We start from the raw sequence: 21,033 nt of genomic DNA, 5'->3' as shown, positions 1-21,033 counted from the left end.
TTTGCTCTTACGTGGGCTGATCGGACACTCGAGATAAAGTTGTTAAGGTTCAAGTGAGACGACGGAGGCCCTCCTCCACTCTGTCTTTTATTTTCACCAAGGTTTATAAATGACGGACATCACCTTGGCTGCTTGATGGGAAAGTAAAGATGAGAACATAAGAAAGGCCCCTCTGAAGCTGAGCACTTCTACTGGTTGGCACATATGAAGAACTCGAGTACAAAAGTTCAGAAAGATCGCCGGGATGACAGAATGGGGGGGGGGGGGCAGGTTGAAGATCATTTTGCAAGCCGTCTGTGTGGTTTCCTTTTGTTGAGAAAAACTCTCGCTGATGGTTTCGGCTGTCGCTTCAGCCTTCGTAGGAAGTGGGTCGGGCAATGTGCCGCGGTCGCCTATACGCTCAGATCCAGTTGAATGAGAAAAGGGAATCTGACTTTGCAAACATTTGATGAAGATAAAGCCAGATACCGTCCAACCATCCATTTTCGATTCGGCTTATCCTCGGGAGTGTCGCGGGTGTACCGGAGCCTATCCCAGCTCTCTGTGGCGTAGACCCTAAATCGGTTCCTAGCCAATCACAGGGCAGACGTAGAGCAACTACTTCCGCACTAACACCGCGGGACAATTTAGTGTGTCCCATTAACCTGCCACGCATGTTTTTTGGAACTGGAGTACCCGTAGAAAAGCCACACAGTGAAGGCTGGAGCCAGAACCGAAACCCTGCACCTCTGCGTTGCGAGGCCCGGCGTACTACCCAGACGCCCGCTGGATCCCGTTTTGATCAAATGAATCTATGATGTTTTGTTTTTGTTTTTTCTCCAAAAAGCACAAGACACAAATCGATTTCGAATGTCATTCGCTAACGCAAATGGCGGATGGACAATTTGGGTGCGAGTCCGAGCTCGAACATCAGGTCTATGGAGCTGGATGAGTTTGAGTTTAAAAAAATAATGTGCCTCTTCACCGTGAATCATACTTTGACCTGACAGTCAATAATCCCGCCCACCAGATGACTCGGGTCTACAAAGCGATTTCACAGGAAAGTATTGGATTTGCTTGGGAGATTCTGCTTGGAGGTACAGATCATGGTGGGACCGGCGGCTGTTCTACTTCTGTTCCTGGTGCAAGGCTGTCTGGCAGAACATGGTACGGTAATTCGATGCTTGCCCGCTTCCTTTTGCTAGCACTAGTCAAGTGAAAATGGCTGTCTGGTTCTCGGACCTCGGGTCCAAAACAGAAATCGGATTTCACGAATGCTGACTCAAGACCAAGCGGTCGACGTAGCGAAGGGCACTTGTCAGAAGAGCTGCCGGTTTATGTACTCAAAGGCAACTTTGTTTGTGTAGTTTTTGTTGACGGCCGACAGGCTTCGGAGGTTCTGATCCGAACGCGACGAGCCAACCAGATGTTTGAGGAAATGAAACCGGGTAAGCCCCCCCGACCCCCCGCTCCCCGAGATAAAAGAAACAACCCCAACTGAGGCGGGCCCCGTGTTTTGACTATTGCGCTCAGGGAACCTGGAGAGAGAATGCTATGAGGAAATCTGTGACCACGAAGAGGCCAGAGAAGTGTTTGAACAACCAGACAAAACGGTACGACCGCACTCTTTTCGACCCGCTGACTGTGAGAGCATTTTAACGACGAGTCCCTTTTTCCTCCTCAGGAACTCTTCTGGCAGAAATATCAGGGTGAGTAGTACACCGTAGCGTTTGGCATCCGGTCTTGTTCCTTCTTGCGCAAAAAAAAAACGCCGGGAAGATGAAGCTAGCTCGGCGGGGCACAAGTTTCTGGTTACGTTGGATTCAAGTTCTTTGACTCGTCGAGAAGTTTAATCAAACACGAACAAAGTCCAGAGCGGCTGAACTCACGCAAGCGCACAAACTCTCTTCAGACTGCAAGGGAACAACACTGGAACGGACACAGTCCAACATCGACGCGGTCAAAGATTGTATAACAGGTAAAAGCGCACATCAAGAAGGCGGGTTCGTGTGATTTAAGCACCATGACGTCAGTTTTGCGGGGGGTCCGGGGTGGGGGGCCCAGGTCAGTGTATTTCCAGCAAAGGACTCAACTACAATGGAGATATCCACATCACAAAATCTGGAAGACTGTGTCAAAGATGGACTAGCGGCTTCCCGCATCCCATCATAAGGTACCGGCTCGATCGAGTGAGTCCCGCAAACACAAATAGGAGCTCAGAGCGCTTTTGGCGTCTCCCCCGCAGGGAATTCAACGCTTCAGAACCCAACAGCATCCTAAAGGAGAACTACTGCCGCAACCCGGACGGACAAGATGAAGGGCCCTGGTGTTTCACGCAGGACCCGATGGTGCCCAAGGAGACCTGCAGGGTTCCGATATGTGGCAAGTTCTCATTAGCGAAGATTAGATTACGATTATAAAGCGCAATCTACAATGCATCCACTAGAGGGTGCTAGGCTCCTTCCGCTCAACTTGAGAGGCGTTCATGGCCGCCTCGGAAAAACGTCAATTAAGGATTACTGTGCTTCGATGAAACTACGAAAATTGAAAACAATGCATCAAAACAATAACTCGAGCGAGGAAATCACACAATAAATTCTATAGCCCCCCTACAGAATTTATTTTGGCATTTCCTTCAGCGTAGCTCCAACAGAACGATCAGATGTCAGTCAAATGCAGAAGTGTTTTGTCATTTATTCCTTTGTTGTGCACTGTATTCACAAATGAGGATGGATGGATGGATTCCTCGCTTGATTTTCTGTTTCGTTGCATTATTTTCAATGTTCGTAGTTTCATTGAAGGAATCGTTAATTTCCGTTTTTCGGAGGCGGCTCTCGAACGCCTCTCGAGTCAAACGGAAGAAGAGAAGGCACGGAGACGGACAAAAGACGTACCTGTATTTGTTGAGGCTGTGAAAACCATGAACGAAGTGTGCGTTTTAAAGAACGACACCACAGCTCTGCCTTTTTTCGGAACCAACGGCAAGTTATAACATTGTAAGCATGTTTCCAGCAAAGAGCCATCTAGGGTGTGTGGTCATTACCGTAATGACCACACACAAGGTGCACCGGATTTTACGGCGCGCTGGAAGCTTCTAAGAAAATGGAAGAGCTTTTCGGTGCACCTTACAGTGCGGAAAATACGGTGCTTGTAAGTCACTGGACAAGGAGGCATGGTGGCTTTTCAGTTTAGTTTGTCTTAGTGCGAATCGGTAATAAAGGCGGTAGAAAGCACCAAACGGTAAAATCAAGAACAAAACGTATTAAGTAAGACGTATTGTTTTGCCTTCTAGGGGAAACCTTTGTCCCCACCACCGTGGCCCCGGCACCAAAGAATGCGGGTGACTGTTTACTGGAAAATGGCGTGGACTACACCGGCGACCTGGCCGTCTCCCTGGGGGGCCACGCCTGCCTCCAATGGTCCCTGCCGGAAGTCAAGAAGCTGAGCCAGGGCAAGGACTTTTCACCTGACGTCAGTCTGGTGGGCAACAAGTGTCGTAACCCCGACAACGACCCCGAGGGCCCGTGGTGCTACGTTGATGTATCCGGGAACGTGACGGTGGATTACTGCAACCTCCAGCTGTGTGGTAATTGTCATCCCGGCGGCACCGCCGGAATCGGTACGGCGCTCCGACGGGGGCTCTCGCCCACGTTTCTTTTCCGCATGCAGAAGAGGAGCTGATTGACTACGACTCGCCGCCGGAGTCCGAAGGCCGCGAGCGCTCTGTCAACGCGCCCGCCAGGAAGGCCTTTTTCAACCCTCGGACCTTTGGGCAAGGGGAGACCGGTAAGATCTTCCTCCTCTTCTTTGCCAGCAAGGACTTAAGCAGGCACAATGACGCGGGTTCACATCCGTCAGCAAAATTGACGTTCCTGAGCTGGCTGTGTTGCAGCGTGCGGAATGCGGCCCCTGTTTGAAAAGAAGAACAAGGAGGATGCCAATGAGAAGGAGCTGGTGGAATCTTACCAGCAACAGCGCATCGTCGGGGGTACAGATGCCGAGGTGTCCTCCGCGCCCTGGTAACCGGACTCGAATGACGTTTGAAAATCGGAGGGAACTGACCCGAGCGCCATCGGAGGTAAAACCTTTCCGTGCCCCCTTCAGGCAGGTGATGCTCTACAAACGAAGCCCTCAGGAGCTACTGTGCGGCGCCAGCCTCATCAGCGACCAGTGGATCCTCACAGCCGCTCACTGCGTCCTGTACCCGCCCTGGAACAAGAACTTCACCACCAAGGACATCTTAGTGCGCCTGGGCAAACACAACAGGGCCAAGTTACGACCGCGCCTTCCCTTGCCATCGTGCGCAACCATTTGCGGGCAGCGCCTCGGCAATCCTGTCCGTGTGCCTTTGGGGTCTTTCTTCCTTGCAGGTTCGAGCAGAACATTGAGAGGATCGTGGCGATCGATAAAATCATCGTCCACCCGAAATACGACTGGAGGGTGAATCTGAACCGAGACATCGCGCTGCTGCACATGAGGCGGCCGATCGTCTTCACCGACCAGATCCACCCCGTTTGCCTCCCCAACAAGAAGGTGGCCAAAATGTGAGACCGTACACACACAAGTCAAGTACAAGTTGATTGTCAAATGTACTGTACGTGCAACTTACACACATTTCACAAACTTCATCTGTGTGGATCAAAGACGTCATGCTGCTATGTGCACGCGTCTCCTACAAGCTAAGCTTGAAAGCAACAAAAAGCTGTAGCATCCATGAACGAAAACCAGAGATTGGCTCTCATTTCCTGTCCCATGTAAATCCGCTTCAATTCCAAGCCGCGACTCCCAGAACGGAAAACAAGAGATTGGCTCTCATCTCCTGTCCCATGTAAATCCGCTTCAATTCCAAGCCGCGACTCCCAGAACGAAAAACGAGAGATTGGCTCTCATCTCCTGTCCCATGTAAATCCGCTTCAATTCCAAGCCGCGACTCCCAGTTCCACATACACATCGACCCTTTGCGCCGAAGCTCCTTTCTTCTCATCGTCGGCTCCTTCAAGCTCCACATCCATCCAGCCGCAGACTGTCCACTAGCACCGACCTTTCCGTGATAGAAAGCGGGGCTGTGAAAATGCTGCCTACTTCAGGCGCAAGACACAAGCGCTCCCAATCCAAAATCGGTGCTGGTCCATGCATGCCGCTGAGAACGCGCAACCACCAAGCGCAGATTCTTCTTCTTTGACTAATGTCGTGACCAAAATTGCTGAAAACGGTCCATTATCAGGTCCACACGACGTAACGACACCACCACGTGACAAAACAAAAGACAAAAACAACAACAATGACAAAACAAACCAAGGAGAGTCTCGCTCTTCATGAGAACTGCGTGGAAATTTGCTTCTTCCTCGTCAACCGCTCCATGTTGTTCGCGGCCCAAAGTCGGCAAGCGTACGGCTGAGAGTTGCGTTTTTTTCAAACAGGCTGATGAACGCGGGCTTCAAAGGCCGAGTGACCGGCTGGGGAAACCTGAAGGAAGCCTGGAGCCCCTCCGAGAGAGCTTTGCCCACGGTTCTTCAGCAAATCCATCTGCCCATCGCGGACCAGAACACCTGCAGACGCTCCACTTCCGTCAGGATCACGGACAACATGTTCTGCGCCGGTACTCATTCGTTTGGGCCACTCGGGCATTTTTTTGTTTTGTTTTGGAATCTGCCGGGCCAACGACGCCGATCCCTTTCAGGATATAAACCCGAAGACTCGGAGCGAGGTGACGCCTGCGAGGGAGACAGCGGTGGACCCTTTGTGATGAAGGTGAAAGGAGCATCATCATCATCATCCACCCACTCGTGGCGATTACGAAGAGAGATGATTTGAACGCTTCTTTGTTGTTGTTGTTGCCGCAGCATCCCGCCGAAAACCGTTGGTACCAGATCGGCATCGTGTCGTGGGGCGAAGGCTGCGACCGCGACGGGAAGTACGGCTTCTTCACGCATGTTTTCAGGATGAGCAGGTGGATGAGGAAAGTCATCGAAAACTCCGATGACGACGAGTAGATTGTGAAGCAAATTGAGGCACAAATAAAAGTTTATCCCGCTCAAAAATGACTTCAATTGATGGAACACAACCCGAGGCGGCGCGTGCACGTTTCAATTCAAACAGAAGAGCAATCATGCTGTACGAAACGAAGGCTCAAGACTCGCCGAGGGCGGTTTGATGTGCTTGGCGCTTACAAATGATGCACCGTTTGTTCAATAAACAGTTTTTAGTTTTCTGCGTACGTTTCTACGCGTAGTTGGTCATTCTCCAATATCGAGTTTCGGTTAGGAGGGAAATCTTTGGAGGCGGAGGGTGGGGGTGGGGGGGAGTCTCTGGAGACCCTATCGCCTCGAAATGCCTCAACACATCTCAACATGGCTATGAAATCAGCAAAGATGTGGCAATGTTTTTAATTTTCATTTTTTCCGGTGGGGGGGGGGGGGGGGTCTAGTGTCCTTCTTTGAAAACTGACCACTACATGCAATGGTGTAAAAAGAAGAACCGCACCTTCCCCAACTATGAACTATTTGACATCATGCGGAACAACGCTGGTGTAAAAAAATAAATAAATATATAAAATAAAGGAGGGGGGGGGGCGTCATTAAAATGAAGAGATTGAACTGATGTGAGGCGATTCTTGCATCCTCAAACGAATGACAGAAAGAAACAACTTTGACTTACAATTTTAGCAGGGATGGCAATGGCTACTGATGAAAAAATCGGAAAGGGGCGTGGCCTGGACCGGGGTGACCAATCACAACAAGTAAGACATCATACACGTCTAATCGCAGGGCTGTTTACAATCGGAAGATGGAAAGACTGATCGGGAGAGCTCGTGAAAACTCGGCGATAAGGTACCTGACCCCCCCCCCACCCCCCCTAAAATTTTCTCAACGGATTTAGACGATTCACAAAAATTATCAATTTAAGACATAAAACGACGGATTTCCGCGTATCTTCGGAAAATTGCCATCTCTGTTTTCATGGTTGAGTTTTCAACATGGAATTTGATTGGCAAAGATGTTTTGGCGGGAAAAGATCTCTCCAGAAATTGCACATTTGAACATCCATCCATCCATCCATTTTCTGGACCGCTTAATCCTCACTAGGGTCGCGGGGGGTGCTGGAGCCTATCCCAGCCGTCTTCGGGCAGTAGGCGGGGGACACCCTGGATCGGTTGCCAGCCAATCACAGGGCACACAGAGACGAACAACCATCCACGCTCACACTCACACCTAGGGACAATTTAGAGCGTCCAATCAGCCTGCCACGCATGTTTTTGGAATGTGGGAGGAAACCGGAGCACCCGGAGAAAACCCACGCAAGCCCGGGGAGAACATGCAAACTCCACACAGGGAGGCCGGAGCTGGAATCGAACCCGGTACCTCTGCACTGTGAAGCCAACGTGCTAACCACTGGACTACCGGGCCGCCCCAACCTATTATTATTATGATTATTATTAGTTTTTATTTGTGGCATAGTTGTGCGTGATGAATGGATTCTTTCTCATTGCAATGTGGCAGCTTTGTTTAGCAACACCACACAAGAATATAGTTGTTGATGCCACAACTAAAATCATACAATTTACGAAGGAATTCATGAAAAAGCCGCATGGCATTCAAAAGACGGCGAAAGCGGCAAAAATCACCTCAAGCTCGGTCGGGTGCGGTGGCTTCGCCGCCGGCCGTCCCGTGCGTCAGCAGGTGTCTGTTCAGGTGAGTCCTGCGCGTGTAGCTCTTGGGACACAACGAGCAGGCATGTGGACGATTGTTGCTGTGACACAACAAGTGTTTCTTCAAGTCGAACTTCCTCCGTAGGCATTTGCCGCACTCGGGGCAGACGTAGGGCTTCTCGCCTGGACGACAAAACATTTCGCAAACACCAATCAGCCGCGTTGACGTCCGGGGACACGAAACACCCGCAAAAAAGCCGAAACAACATCGCCCGGCCGGTCATTCTAAAGGCGCTTAGACTTACTTTGCGCAGTGCCGACTGCTAGCTAGCGCAAGCGAGCCCATATTTAGCGCCGGTTGCTAAACAACCGAACAGGAAGTAGCCTGCTGCCTTTTTTCTTCCGATCGGCCCGTAAAGTCGGCCGCGGCGCAGCGATATTTACCCGTCACAATTTCCACAGAAATCCCTGGCTTGGCTTACAATGACTCTCGAAATCATCCACCGATTGTGGATGCGCTTTCGTTCATTTTACAGGTTTTCGATGGGGGTGAGGTGTGGGGACCGATGGCCATTCTTTTTTTTTTTTTTGGAGGGGGGGCGGGAATGCCTCAATTGCGTGAATATGCATGTCAAAATTTTTCATCACGAGTCACGCAAAAATGTTAATCCTTTGATACGCATCCAAACTTTCTCAAAGGATTTCACTGAAAGCGTAAAGCAATAAATAGCTCAAAATAGTTTTTTTACGGGAAATAAAGTTTTCGGTAGGTTTGACTTTGCTTTGATGAGCTCCAACGAAAACAAAAAAAGTGCAGGAAGTTCCCCAGGCTCGACAGGAAAATTTAAATAAATAATTCCCTAAGGAGGCGGCCCGGTAGTCCAGTGGTTAGCACGTCGGCTTCACAGTGCAGAGGTACCGGGTTCGATTCCAGCTCCGGCCTCCCTGTGTGGAGTTTGCATGTTCTCCCCGGGCCTGCGTGGGTTTTCTCCGGGTGCTCCGGTTTCCTCCCACATTCCAAAAACATGCGTGGCAGGCTGATTGAACACTCGAAATTGTCCCTAGGTGTGAGTGCGAGTGCGAATGGTTGTTCGTTTCTGTGTGCCCTGCGATTGGCTGGCGACCGATTCAGGGTGTCCCCCGCCTACTGCCCGGAGACAGCTGGGATGGGCTCCAGCACCCCCCGCGACCCTAGTGAGGATCGAGCGGCTCGGAAGATGAATGAATGAATGAATATTCCCTAAGGTTTACCCAATTTGAAGACGATCTCTTATCGGCACGGCAGATTAAAAAAAAAAAAAAACATATATGATATATATTTTTTTCCTTTTTATGAGTGTGTTTTAACTTTTAGATAAGATTTTTTTTTTTAAGTGCCGACAATCATAAATCTGGCCAATCGAGAGGCAGTCCCAACATACCGGTGTGGATGCGGCGATGTTCGTTCAGGTGGCCGGAGTTGGCGAAGGACTTGCCGCATTCCTCGCAGGCGTACGGCCGCTCGCCCGTATGGACCCTCATGTGCTTCTGCAGGTCGCCCCCGGACGGCCATCCCTTGCCGCAAAGCGCGCACACGTACGGCCGCTCGCCCGTATGCTGCCGCACGTGCACGTTGAGGCCGGCCAGCGCGGTGAAATCCTTGGAGCAGTGGGGGCAGCGATACGGCCGCTCGCCGCTGTGCGTCCTCAGGTGGCCCTCCAGCCCGTCGCGGGTCTTGAAGCATTTGCCGCACTGAGGGCACAGGAAGCGGCTGTCTTGGTTGTGACTGGCCCGGTGGGACTGGAGGCCGGTGAGCGTGGCGTAGGTCTTGTCGCACTTGTCGCAGCGTAAAGAGCGCGGCGTGTGAGAGCGCTGGTGGATACGGAGCTGAGTCACGCCTGCGGAGGATCGCACACGGTGCAACAACGTCAACGAAGCGTACGTCCCGTTAAGTGAACGTTAAAATGTTACACAGAAATTTGGAAGGGACGCCACTAGTGGCGCCATTACCGCATTTGGAGAATCACACAAGTGGATGATTAATGTAGTCCACTTTAATCTTTTTCGATATAAAATATCGACCCGGACGATATTTTCGCTTTGAGTGCTAGCGCTGTGTTCGGTGGCGCTCACTCATTTCAAATGACTTTGGAAAATAGCAACCGGTTCTTCAAAAAAGCTCTTTTAGTGTCACTCCCAGTTGAAGTTCACGGCCAAACGATAAATTGACATCAAAGAAATTGACATCGGTATTTCAAACAACCACTTTGCTTTGAATTCTGCGTGAATCATCTTTTACGCAAAACACAGCTGAATCGCAAATGAAGAACATCTGCGTTGTGGGTGCAAATGACGGTACTCACGGTCATGTATTATTTATCCTCTCCAAAGAATGACTAATATTAGTGTCATACTGAGGAGCTGAGATTGTCTCCATGTGCATTTTGTATGATGTCTACCGTATACTGCTCAAGGCGGCCATACTTGAAAAATCGTCATGTCAGTTGAAATGAAGCAGATTTTGACAAAAACTGTTGAATTTTATTCAATGATGATGTCATTGCTGGATTCTTTTGGAAAGTTTAGTGTATGCGGGGCAATTTTTTTTTCTTTGGAAGGCTAGAACAGATGACAGTTGCATACTTGCGGTTTGGCACTTTTTAATCCTTTTTTTGGTTGCCGTTTTCTTGCTAGATTTCTTTTTTTCATGGTAATTCTAATTGAATGTTCAGCAGCATTCTTTTGGGGGGGGGCGGGTTGTTTGGAAAAACAACAAATAAGTGAATAGTGGGGGTCAACTGCAATTTCATCCATTTCAAGCAGGAGAGATGATTTGAGATGCGAATGAATTGGGCACACCGAGAAGTATAAATGACATTAAAATCATGGAAATATTTCGGAAGGAGACTGTATATGTACTTTTCAAATTGTATCTGGATACAGACAATTAAAATAAAATTGAGTAAGTTCAACCACCGTTTGTCTTTTCAGCGTTATCGCAAGTGGGACCGCTGTACTCCTACTTTTACCAAAGTATCCGTACTTCTGCTTCAGCATTTCGGCAACTTGCGTCCAAGTTACCTGAGAAGGTCTGCTCACAGAAACGGCAACGGTAGCACAGCTCGGCGCCCTCGGCCGTGTGCGTCTGAAGATGTCGCAAGAGCCGCGTCTGGGAGCCGAACGTCTTGGAGCACACGGTGCAGGTGAGGTCCGGCGGCCGGTGACGCAGGCGGTGGGCGTCCCTCTCGTTGGCCGACCCGAAGTCTTTGTCGCACTGGCCGCAGACGTAAGCGCCGCCGTCCCGGTGCGTCTGCTTGTGATTGGTCAAAGTGGACAGGTGACGGAACTCCTTGTCGCAGCGGCCGCATCGGAAAACGGGCCGGGCGCGGTGGCTGCGCTGGTGCGACAGCAGCTCGGCTTTGGTGTCGAAGACATCGTCGCACTGGAAACACATGTGGCTTCTGGCGAAGCGCAGTGTGCTTCGCCAGTGCTGGCGTTCCGAGGAGGGGGGCGCCTCGTCGTCGGCGTGCGCTTCAGCCTGGCGCGCCGCGACGGCTTTGGCTAAGGTGGAGCCGCACGACTTGCTGGTGCTCAGGTGACGCAGCACCTGCGGACAAACGGCTCATGAGTTCTGTCACGGCCAGTGCCCGACCCATATGTTTTTTTTTCGGTGGCCGACGCTGACATTGTGCAGAATAAAAGATCATCTGATGAATTAAAAAACACATTTACTGAAAAAGAATTCATTATTTTTGGTTAAACCTCGGTTTTCGAACGTCTCTGTTCTCGACCAAAACGGATTAAAATGTATTACATTGATTACAATGGGAAACATGGTTTTGGTTTTCAAACAAATCGCTTTTCGAACAGCCTTCTGGAATGGATTTTGCTCGAAAACCGCGGTATGACTGTATGTGGAAGGTATCAATTCCAGGCAGAATATTTGACAGTTTTACAATCGCATTTGTTTGCTTTGGCCAATATTTTGCCAATTGATTTTTGGGGATGGAGGGGGTTGAATGTCATCATCTGTGTTTTGTGTTGTAATGTGTTTAAGGGTTAAAAAAAAAAATAATAATAATAATAACAACATCTGCGATTTGCGCCGTTGTGGGTGTGAACACAGACAACTCTGGCCAATGAAAGAGGCACCACCTTCATTCTCTTTAAATTGCGGCGCCCACATTCTTTGACGTTGCGGAATGCAGGAATTGACGATGCGGATTATGGAGAATGTCGGGGTCAAACCCCGTCATGCGGCATGTTTTCCATTCTGCCCGCTGTAACACGCCCGATTCAAATGATCAGCTCATCGGGTGTGTGGCGGCAGGGAGAGATGGGAAACATACGGCGCAATCTTCCAGCGTGGGGAGCAACACTCACGTGAGAGCGGTAGATGAAATATTTCCCACACTGTGGACATTTGTGAGCCACTCGCTGGGAATGTTGGGAAATACTGTAGATGGCATCAGAGCACGGCTGATCTGACGCATGTCCCGATTGGTTCGCGTCTTTCGCTCTGGTTGGGGAAAGTCGATTAGAAAGACCCGTCAACTGCGCAAGGAGCAACATCGGGCATGAATAGGTCTCACCCGTCGGCCTCCGGGTTCAGAAGAGTGACCGAATCGGCGCCTGAGCTGAGGTCCGACTTGGGGTCGGCCGGCGATGGCGTCTGGCTCGCCACACTTTCCACTTCTTCACCTTCCATCATCACAGTTTCCTCCACATTGTCATCCAGGGCGGGACTCCCCGTGTCAGAATGGGAATCTGATTGTTCGCCGAGGTGAGGAGGCTCAGGATTGGTCAGCTTTGTGAGGAGAGGGTGGGACCAAACAGAGTGGAGGATGGTCTCACTGTCACAATCAACTACAAAAAAAAAAAAAAAAAGACCAGGGTTTTTCCAAACGTGGCTTCAAATAAACGAGACGCACTGCCGGGTGGAGGATTCCTACCTGCGGGAGTGACTTGATCCAACCGACAGCTCGGATGACTCAGAAGTATTTTCAGGTCCTCCCTGTCAGGCAGACTGAGATAGTCAGCCAGGCCAGTGGGGGCAGCACTGAGCAACGACGCAGCCTGTTGTAAAAACAAAAAACAATTGCCTTTAGTTTGTCTGCGTAGGTCATAATAATGATAATATTATTATCATTATATTATATATATATTATTAATATATATATTATATATATATATAATATATTATAATAATAATAATGAGCAGCATCTCTTGACAGCTTTTTGTGCGAATGGTGAGGGGGCCATGAAGTCTGTTAGTCCGTAGCAGTTACCATTGCGTCCACTTTTTCCCCCACAGGCTTCTCCTTCCACATCTCTCAACTCATCCGACCCATTCCAACTTGAAAAGATTCCGAATTTACAAAAAGTGCTCCCAGGTCATGAATCGGGAGAGTACCTGTTTGAAGTCAGGGACGGGAAAAAGCTGCTCCAGTCGGGCCAGGAAGTCGGAGAGAAGAGTCTGGAGGGCCTCGTCAAAGGTGTGGTTGAAAACATCCTTCAAGAGCAAAGCCAACAAAAGAGCATGAAAGAACTCCTCTTAAGCTGCGCCGTCTTCTTCTTGATGCCACTCTGACCTGCAACAGGCCCCGTCTATCCACCGGGCTGGTTTTTTCACTTAGAGTCAATAAGGCGGAATCACAGTCGAGCAGCTGGGTGCCTACATTGAGCTGGGATAAAGAAATAAAACGCAAAAACCGAAGCACAGTTTAGTCAACTTCACAATAGCAACGTTCACAAACACAAACGAATCAGGTTTCTTGACACAATCACATTGGTCTCTCTGCTTTTCCCACACTTTTTTTGTGAAGCCCCAGTTGACGTGCACTGGGGTAGACTCTCCAAATTGTCTTTTTCGCTATCTTTTTATACTTACAGTGCTGTTTCTCTTTATTAAAACACATCACGAAAGTGTGCGGGGTTATTTGGCCGGCTTGGAACAGATTAGTGGCATATCCATTCATTTCAATGGGATATGAGTGATTTGAGTTACAAACGTGACCACGGAATGAAGACAACAATGAAGTTACGGTGCTACTGTATCTATAAATAGCTTGGGGGCCCAGTTTTTCCAAGTTTGATTAAAACGTTTACATGCACTTTAAAAGTTTGTTTTTTTGGGGGTGGGGGTTAGGGGGGATTCATCTAAATAGGCTAAGTAGACCACGAAAATGAGCCGACAAAAAAAAAAATTCTGAACAGAGTTACGAGGATAAATCTGTGAGTGACAGCCTTTTTGATATTTTGCGTGAGTCGCTCACCGGTGCCGCGGAGATGGAGCGAATCCTGTCCTGGTACGGTTCCGCATCGTAAAGGCTCACCTGTGGTAAAAGAGGAAATGTCGAGGCTTGGATTTCTTGAAACCGCACCGGTATCGACATAAAGACGCATGTGCGATTTTAGTGTCGTGATAAAGACAAAAAAAAATCACAACGGCTGCTTTTTTGTTGAAAAGGAAAAACAGAAAGAAGACAAACACAATTTGTAAATAAGAATGACGAGACACACACCTGGGCCCTGAGCGCAAGCAGCAGCAGGCTCCTCTGTTTTTCCGTCAGCAACTGGGGAACCGCCTCCGTCATCAGAGACACAAAGTCTTCCAGAATCCCGTAATCCTTGACGCTCTTCTGCCGCACCACCTGCCACATTGCCGCCGTCAGCAGACGAAGAGGGGGGACGATGAGGCGCAGCGAGGGGCAGGAGAGCGCAGCGGCTGCAGAGTCGCGAGCATCAAAATAGAAAATAGAAGGCGAGTCAAAGGAGGCAAGTGAGAAGCGGAGCAGTTTTATTGTAACTTCACCCCCCGCCGACGTTTGACTCCATTTGACCAATCGGAGGGGCCGCGGAACCACATCCAAAACCTTCGTCACCCCTCCCACACAGAAAGAGTTTTCAAAATAGCGCAGTCATGCGAAACATGCCGGGTTTTTTTGGAAGCAAAGACTGTTGACTGAAGACATTTTCTCATGTTTCTTTGGGAATGAGTGATGATTGACTGGTGAGCAAGGCCATCGAACAGTGCAGAGGTGCAGGGTTCGGTTCCAGGACCCAGCCTTCCTGTGTGGAGTTCGCATGTTCTCCCTGTGCCTGCTGGGTTTTCTCCGGGTACACCGGTTTCCTCCCACATTCCGAAATACATCTGTGGTAGGTGACTCGATCACTCTTAAGTTGTCTATAGGTGTGATTGTGAGTGTGAATGGTTGTTTGTCTACAAGTGCCTTGAGTTTGCCTGGCAACCAATTCGGGGTGTGCCAAGCCTGCTGCCCGAAGACAGCTGGGATAGACTCCAGCAAGCCCGCCACGCTTGTAATAAATAATAATAATAATACATTTTATTTATAAGCGCCTTTCAAGACACCCAAGGACACTTTACAATAACAAAAAACACAAGGTGAGGAAAAGCAACGCGCATGATGGATGGATGGGTGAATATGGCAAACAATCAATGTGCTTGCAAACAATTGTTCTTGTTTCTGTCTGTGTGGATTCTTCCAGGTCATGGTAATCGCGGTAATCGCAAAGCTTGAGTCGAGGTAACTGTACTCTTTTTTTGTTGTTTTTTTTTCTTGTTTTCCAAAAACGTCCAACAATGATGCTGACGATATATATGAGACACATATAAGCGAATGAGCTCATAACAATGGTACAAAGGACTAAGCATGCTAAAATTAGACATTATTTAACAGACATGTCGATGACTCCAAGTATGACCGATCCTATATCTAACAAACTGAATGTAAAAATCACCGAACTTTTTGATGTCTTTTTTTTTTATGGCCCGTGAGTGCAAGCGAGCAGACACAGTTGTATGCTAGTTGGCTAGCTACTTAGCCCAGAAAAGTGGCGAAATGTCAGGAAATACATTAAAAAATATAAACGCATCAACACGAACCCATTTTACGTTTAGGTCACAGACTGGAAATTCAAGGGAGAAATAATGCTGATTAGTTCGCTGCCTTTATCATACAGCCCAACATTGCACTGCCATCATACCGGAAGTTTAAAATGTGGTTGGCGTTCACATCCGGCCTTACGCACGTCGACGTGATGACGTAATGGGACAGCCCGGAACATTACTTGAGCGGAAGACTGGCTGGTCTTCCGAAATAAAATTATAATATAGAGCGCGTCTTTAAAAACCGTGTCCAATTTTCACATTTTTAAAGATGCGCTGTGTGATTGTTGAATATTATTTGGTTCTTTTACTGCATGAAGCTTCCAATGTCAGTTCTTGTCATTGATATGACATTCCGATTTATTGGGGGGTTCTTATACAGGACAGTATTTCTACAGCCCGATGAGGCAACTTCAACTTTCTAAATGAAAAAAATGTGTTTCTTGTCCATGGTTAGAAGAGGATGACCCCGTTCTTCACAGCAAAATTGTATTCTTTTTTACTATCGACATTGAAGTGCAGGAGGCGACGGGTTAGCTTGTCCGCCTCACAGAGCAGAGGTGCAGCGTTCGATTCCGGCTCCGGCCTTCCTTGTGAGCGTGTCCGCCCATCCCTCGGTGGCTTCTCTGCGGGTACTCCATTTTTTTTCACACATTCCAAAAACATGCACCGTAGGTTCACTGAACATTCTAAATTGCTGACAAACAGTTCAGGGTGCACCCCGTCACATGCCCAAAGTCAGTTGGGATCGGCTCCAGCACACCCGTGACCCACACGAGGATAAGACGCCTACCCGATTTCAAAATAAGACAACATTTGCAAGAAAATTTTAAAAAATAAAATAAAATGTATCCGTTTGAACATTCAATAACTTGTCGTATTCAATTGAATATATTGAAAAGCGTGTTCCAACTTCTTTGGAATTTGGTTTTGCGGCTCAATATACAATTATTTTGGTAAGCAAACTGTCACATGACACTCCTTTCTCACCTTTGGGCTACTTTGACACAGATACACTAAACCAGCTTTATCCATCTTTGCCTAAATGGATTATCAGGCTTTTGGCGAAAGCAACGCAAGCAAAGCGATTGAAGCAGGAGCGGCGCATTGTATGACTTTGTTACATATTACATATGTCCATATGTCCATATTATAGGACCCGAAGGCTGTCCTGTTAATTAACCCCTAGTTAGGTGACCAGAACCTTTGTTGATTTCATGGATTCTGAAGATGAAGGCGAGGTCTTCGCAGTGGACCGGACCACTCTGACTTCAGAGGAGGAAGACGGAGACGTGGAGGAGGAAAACGAGGAGGAGGAGGAGGATGCCAAGATTTTCAACGCCTGGATGCAGCGCTACAGAGGTGGCGAGCAGCGGAAGACGACGGACGAGGAGCGGCAAGAAGGAAGCGCCGAAAGCACGATCGGCGCCGAGCCTTCGGCACGTCTTCAAACCGAGCGACGATCATCGCTGCCGTGTCCGGTAACATGCGACCCGTAGAATCTCCGTTGCCGTACTGAAGTGGATTTTTATTTTTTTTTTCATGTACTGTATCTGTGACCCGACTTCATTTAAAAACAAAAAAACGTGTACTTTTTATTGAGTCAATCCCCCGTGATTGGTGTGCGCAGGCGACCCCGACGACGGCGCAGCTCGCCCGTCTGCACTCGTGCACCCGGGCTCCTGTGACGGCTAAGACCCTGCTGCGCCGTTCCTCCTCTCGCCGCCTGCTGCCGTCGCAGCAGGAGGGCGCCGCTTGCGCCCCCGCCGCCGAGAGAAGATCATCTCTCATCCCAACCATCCCCGAGGCCAACATGCCTGAGAGAAAGAGCCAGTTCAGGAGACGCAACGTCATGTCTTTGGTGGGTGAGAAAGAGAGAGAGAGAGAGAGCTCATGTTCCGAGTACATTTGCAAGGTCAAACCTACCGAGCCTTTTTTTTTTTTGTCATGATGTCCCAAAATATCTACTTTGGGTTTATTGCCACCTTTTAAAAGAAACAAATCTCTAATGTGCATGTTGGGAAAATGTTCCTGATGAAGCCAATGCCAAAATATATATATATATTGCATATCAGCAAAAAGGCTTCTAGAACAGCTGAATGTTATTTGGTGTTAATCAAAGGCACTTTTAAATTGGGGGGGGGGGGGGCAGGTGTGTGCAGACTCATATTAACATGAGTTTAACCCTTGTGTGCTCCAAATTAAAAAGGCCTTAAGTTACGCATTTTACAATTTTTGTAATGATGTATTTTGTGTTATAAAAACATTCTTTTTTTTTTCAAACACTCAAAATGTTCAGAGGCATCTATGCTATCCATACATATATAGTTTCTATTAGTTCTTTGGGATTTTTTATTCTTTATTTTTTGCAAAAGGGGGAAAAAAATTGTGTCTGGAGGTCCCAACCAAGCCCTACTAACAATCCGGGCGTGTTCATGTAAAATGCATTGGTTTGAAGCCTCCTGGAAAAAGGCAAACTCATTTGCGATCCTCCTTGCGTCTGTCCAAGCGAAAACAAAGCGATTGACGTAAAAATCGCGTGAAATGCATGTTTACACATTAGGTTTACGATGCATTCAAAAATATGAATTATAATGGGTCTCTATGGTGCAAAATATGTCAATTGTGAAGATTAAGGTATCAAAACGTTTTTTTATTATTGCTGCAATGCCTGAGAATTATCAGCTGGTGACGTCATGAAATTTAGGCCATTTTAGAACCCCGCCATAAGTTTCAGCTCTCTCATATTTTTCTGAATGCCTTTGATTCAAAGACATAATTTTACATTTATTGCAAGCGGTGCACTACGAGGGTTAAATCCACATCCACACTTATGAGAATGTCCACCGCCGTGCATCTCAGTTTTTTTTTATTTTAAACTCCCCACCTGAAGAGATAACCCCCCCTGCACCACTCCCCACCCAAAAACATCAAGTGAGATGTCCAGAAAAAAATAAGCTATCTCTGGCCCGACCGTGTCCCTCAAAATTTATAAACAAAAAAAACCTCAATACACCGGAGAGGAAACACCTAAATAGAGAAAGCGTGATTTCCGAGGGCTGAAATTGCTTCAATGTTCTCACGTTCGAATTGTTTTTTCGTACAAGAACACAAGTCTGCTTGTGTGTGCTGCAGAGCGATGCAGACAGCATGTGTCTGATCTGCCACCACGACCTGAACCGAGCAGCCGGCGGGATCCGAGAGCTTCAGTGCACACACACCTTCCACAGAGAGGTAAGTTAAGATAAGATAAGATAGCCTTTATTTGTCCCACAATGGGGAAATTTACAGTCTGCAGCAGCAAGATTGTGGGTAGATAAGAAAAAAAGATAAGAAAAAACCTTTATTAGTCTCACAATGGAGAAATGGAGAAATGGAGATGAAGGACGAAGGTAATGACCGAAGGAAGTCAGCAACTGACACTTCTTGAAACGAGGCTGATGACGCTCACGTTCGCCAAAAAGACAAATTTGTACTTCCTGTTGTGGCCTTGACACAATAAGCCAAACACGGTGAAGCAGCATTGAGCTGTTATGCTGCACGCAAAAGGAATACGTTTCCAACAGAGGGGAAATTACCCCCAAGTATCAATGCTTTTAAATTCTGGTTAAAGATCATGCCCACCCCCCCCCCCCCCCACCAACCCCCCCATCTATGATTCATGTCTTAACTACCTCGCCTGACGGTATCTTTGATGTTGTTGGGCGTCTCTGTGTTTCAGTGTATAGAGGAATGGTTATGGAGGAAACAGTCATGTCCGACCTGTCACGTCCAAGTGTTCACGCCGCAGCAGGCTGCCTACTGGAGCTCCACCAGGGTGATCGTACCCTGAGGGACAAATCCACACCCGCTGGAGCTCCACCAGGAAAGGCGTCAAGGCTGCAGCGGCCTTCGAAATTCCCACACATCAAGTCACATGATCAGCGGGGGGGCGGGACTTGATGAAAACAAGACTTCTGTGGGCACTGGGAGACTTCCTTGATATTGACAAGTTATTTGATGGACATTTAAAGAATATACTGTAGATGACACTCTTTTAATCACGACTTTTTCTAATAATAGCTGCGCGCTTACATGTTGGCTCATTATCGCAAACTGCTGCGAGCGCATTGTGTAAATAAACAGGGAGTGCCGACTCATTCTGTCACCGCATAAACTGCCGAGCAAAAAACATTCATGGGTGCTCTAAATTGTCCATCGCTACGAATGACAGTGTGATCGTATTAATGCGGTAGTTGTATGTGGCCAGCTGGGATGACCCGAGGTAAGAAAAACATAAAAAATGGGGTGCGTTCAAGTTCACAACCGCAGGAACTTCACTCTGTTGGCGAGATCATTATTTTAATAACATTTGATTTAAAAAAAAAAGGCAAGCCAAATTTGACTTCTTATCTTCAAACCTGTAAAAGATTGACACTTGGCGTCGAGTTTCTGAACCAATGACTGATGCGTCTGTTAAAGAATTAGCTGGTTCTGGTTGGATGTGAAAGTAATAAGTCAGTCCCTGCGGCTGAGGGCGCACTCACCGCATTACACCGCCTGAAGTCAAGTGTAGTTTTGATATGAAGAGACCAGTCCTTATGAGCTTGAAAGTGGTTTTTTACTCAGCAGCACCAAGAAGGTGTTACAGGCTTCCTCGTGTTGCCAATCAAGCCCAGAGCTCCCGCGACACCTTGTGGACGGGTGGCATAACAGCGGGTTAGAATTGCTAAGTAATTGGGACATTATACAAAATAATAAACAGATCTACATCAAGAAAAAAAATATCTATATTGTCAGATGGAGAGGATAAATAGTACATATGTTATGATGAGGAAAGTTCTTTCATTCATCTCTGTGTTTGCTTTAATGAGGTACACACGCCCTCTGGGGCACAAAAATATTTTCCCATTGACTGTCGATCGCTCAAAGTTTGACATGTGACATAAAATCAACATTACAGCGCCCAAGATGGCTACATACGGCATTTCTGTGTTCGGTGCTAACATTTCAAATTCCCGTTTGGGTCAAGCGGGGCAAAGTTGCAGTGCTATATGTGCCGTTTCTGTTTTACATCTACTTGTACCACTACATTATTAAAGATAAGATTGCTAACATTGATTCCTAGCATGCTAACGTTTTGACGCTGTGTGGTTACTCAGTTAAGTCTGTGTGTGTGTGTGTATATGTGTCACATCACTCCTGTTCTTAAAACATTTTATATTTGACAAAAAAATGTAACGGTTTGAGCAAATGCTAGCATGCTAGCTAGGGACCCTCACTAGCTAGCACGTTCAGAGTACACTTGTTGGTGTGGTGGTAGGATAGCAGTTAGCACACTTAACTCCCAATTGACAAAAGCAGGTTCAAATCTAGCATTGACAGTTTTCTTTTTTTTAAGTTGTCATTGTGGCAAATAGTCGTTTAGCTCTGTCATGAACTTGCTTTGTGCGCTTATTTTAAAGTGGAAAGCCTCCGCCAGGCCATCCTTCTCCAACTATCACGCCGCCGCTCAAAACACCCCCCCAATGACGAATGC

The 21,033-nt window shown here is 47.8% G+C and overlaps 3 protein-coding genes across 6 annotated transcripts; 2 read left to right on the top strand and 1 right to left on the bottom strand.

Moving 5' to 3' along the window:
• The first annotated feature begins 1,004 nt into the window (after positions 1 to 1,004).
• Positions 1,005 to 6,196, top strand: f2 (coagulation factor II (thrombin)). Its single transcript, XM_052054836.1, has 15 exons — positions 1,005 to 1,146; positions 1,347 to 1,427; positions 1,513 to 1,592; positions 1,664 to 1,688; positions 1,892 to 1,957; positions 2,044 to 2,152; positions 2,225 to 2,361; positions 3,272 to 3,565; positions 3,649 to 3,765; positions 3,872 to 3,998; positions 4,084 to 4,251; positions 4,350 to 4,523; positions 5,400 to 5,578; positions 5,660 to 5,730; positions 5,823 to 6,196. Exons 1-15 carry the CDS (start codon positions 1,086 to 1,088, stop codon positions 5,970 to 5,972), a joined length of 1,839 nt encoding a protein of 612 aa, XP_051910796.1. The 5' UTR covers positions 1,005 to 1,085; the 3' UTR covers positions 5,973 to 6,196.
• Positions 6,197 to 7,418: 1,222 nt separating this feature from the next.
• LOC127593282 (zinc finger protein ZFMSA12A-like) lies at positions 7,419 to 15,649 on the bottom strand. The gene is made up of 11 exons (XM_052054604.1): positions 15,513 to 15,649; positions 14,131 to 14,333; positions 13,882 to 13,941; positions 13,198 to 13,290; positions 13,020 to 13,118; positions 12,559 to 12,682; positions 12,199 to 12,472; positions 11,990 to 12,125; positions 10,688 to 11,213; positions 9,049 to 9,504; positions 7,419 to 7,810 (listed from the first exon to the last, which is right to left on the bottom strand). The coding sequence occupies exons 1-11, from the start codon at positions 15,514 to 15,516 to the stop codon at positions 7,605 to 7,607; spliced, it is 2,181 nt and encodes a 726-aa protein (XP_051910564.1). The 5' UTR covers positions 15,517 to 15,649; the 3' UTR covers positions 7,419 to 7,604.
• A 92-nt stretch (positions 15,650 to 15,741) lies between these two features.
• On the top strand, positions 15,742 to 20,615 carry si:ch211-207l14.1 (uncharacterized). Of its 4 annotated transcripts, XR_007960524.1 has the most exons (6): positions 15,742 to 16,147; positions 16,746 to 16,996; positions 17,146 to 17,376; positions 18,651 to 18,749; positions 19,237 to 20,064; positions 20,272 to 20,615. XR_007960524.1 is itself a non-coding variant. In XM_052055486.1 (5 exons), the coding sequence occupies exons 1-5, from the start codon at positions 15,979 to 15,981 to the stop codon at positions 19,345 to 19,347; spliced, it is 861 nt and encodes a 286-aa protein (XP_051911446.1). In that variant the 5' UTR covers positions 15,742 to 15,978; the 3' UTR covers positions 19,348 to 20,065. The 4 variants fall into 4 exon arrangements, 2 of the variants coding, with proteins under 2 accessions (XP_051911446.1, XP_051911467.1); XR_007960525.1 differs by lacking the exons at positions 19,237 to 20,064; positions 20,272 to 20,615 and adding an exon at positions 18,887 to 19,181 and having other exon boundaries at positions 18,651 to 18,823; XM_052055486.1 differs by lacking the exon at positions 20,272 to 20,615 and having other exon boundaries at positions 19,237 to 20,065.
• The last annotated feature ends 418 nt before the right edge of the window (positions 20,616 to 21,033 follow it).

The sequence above is a fragment of the Hippocampus zosterae genome, chromosome 2, assembly GCF_025434085.1.
Source record: "Hippocampus zosterae strain Florida chromosome 2, ASM2543408v3, whole genome shotgun sequence".
NCBI classification, from domain to species: domain Eukaryota; kingdom Metazoa; phylum Chordata; class Actinopteri; order Syngnathiformes; family Syngnathidae; genus Hippocampus; species Hippocampus zosterae.
This window is presented reverse-complemented; position numbering and strand designations above follow the sequence as displayed.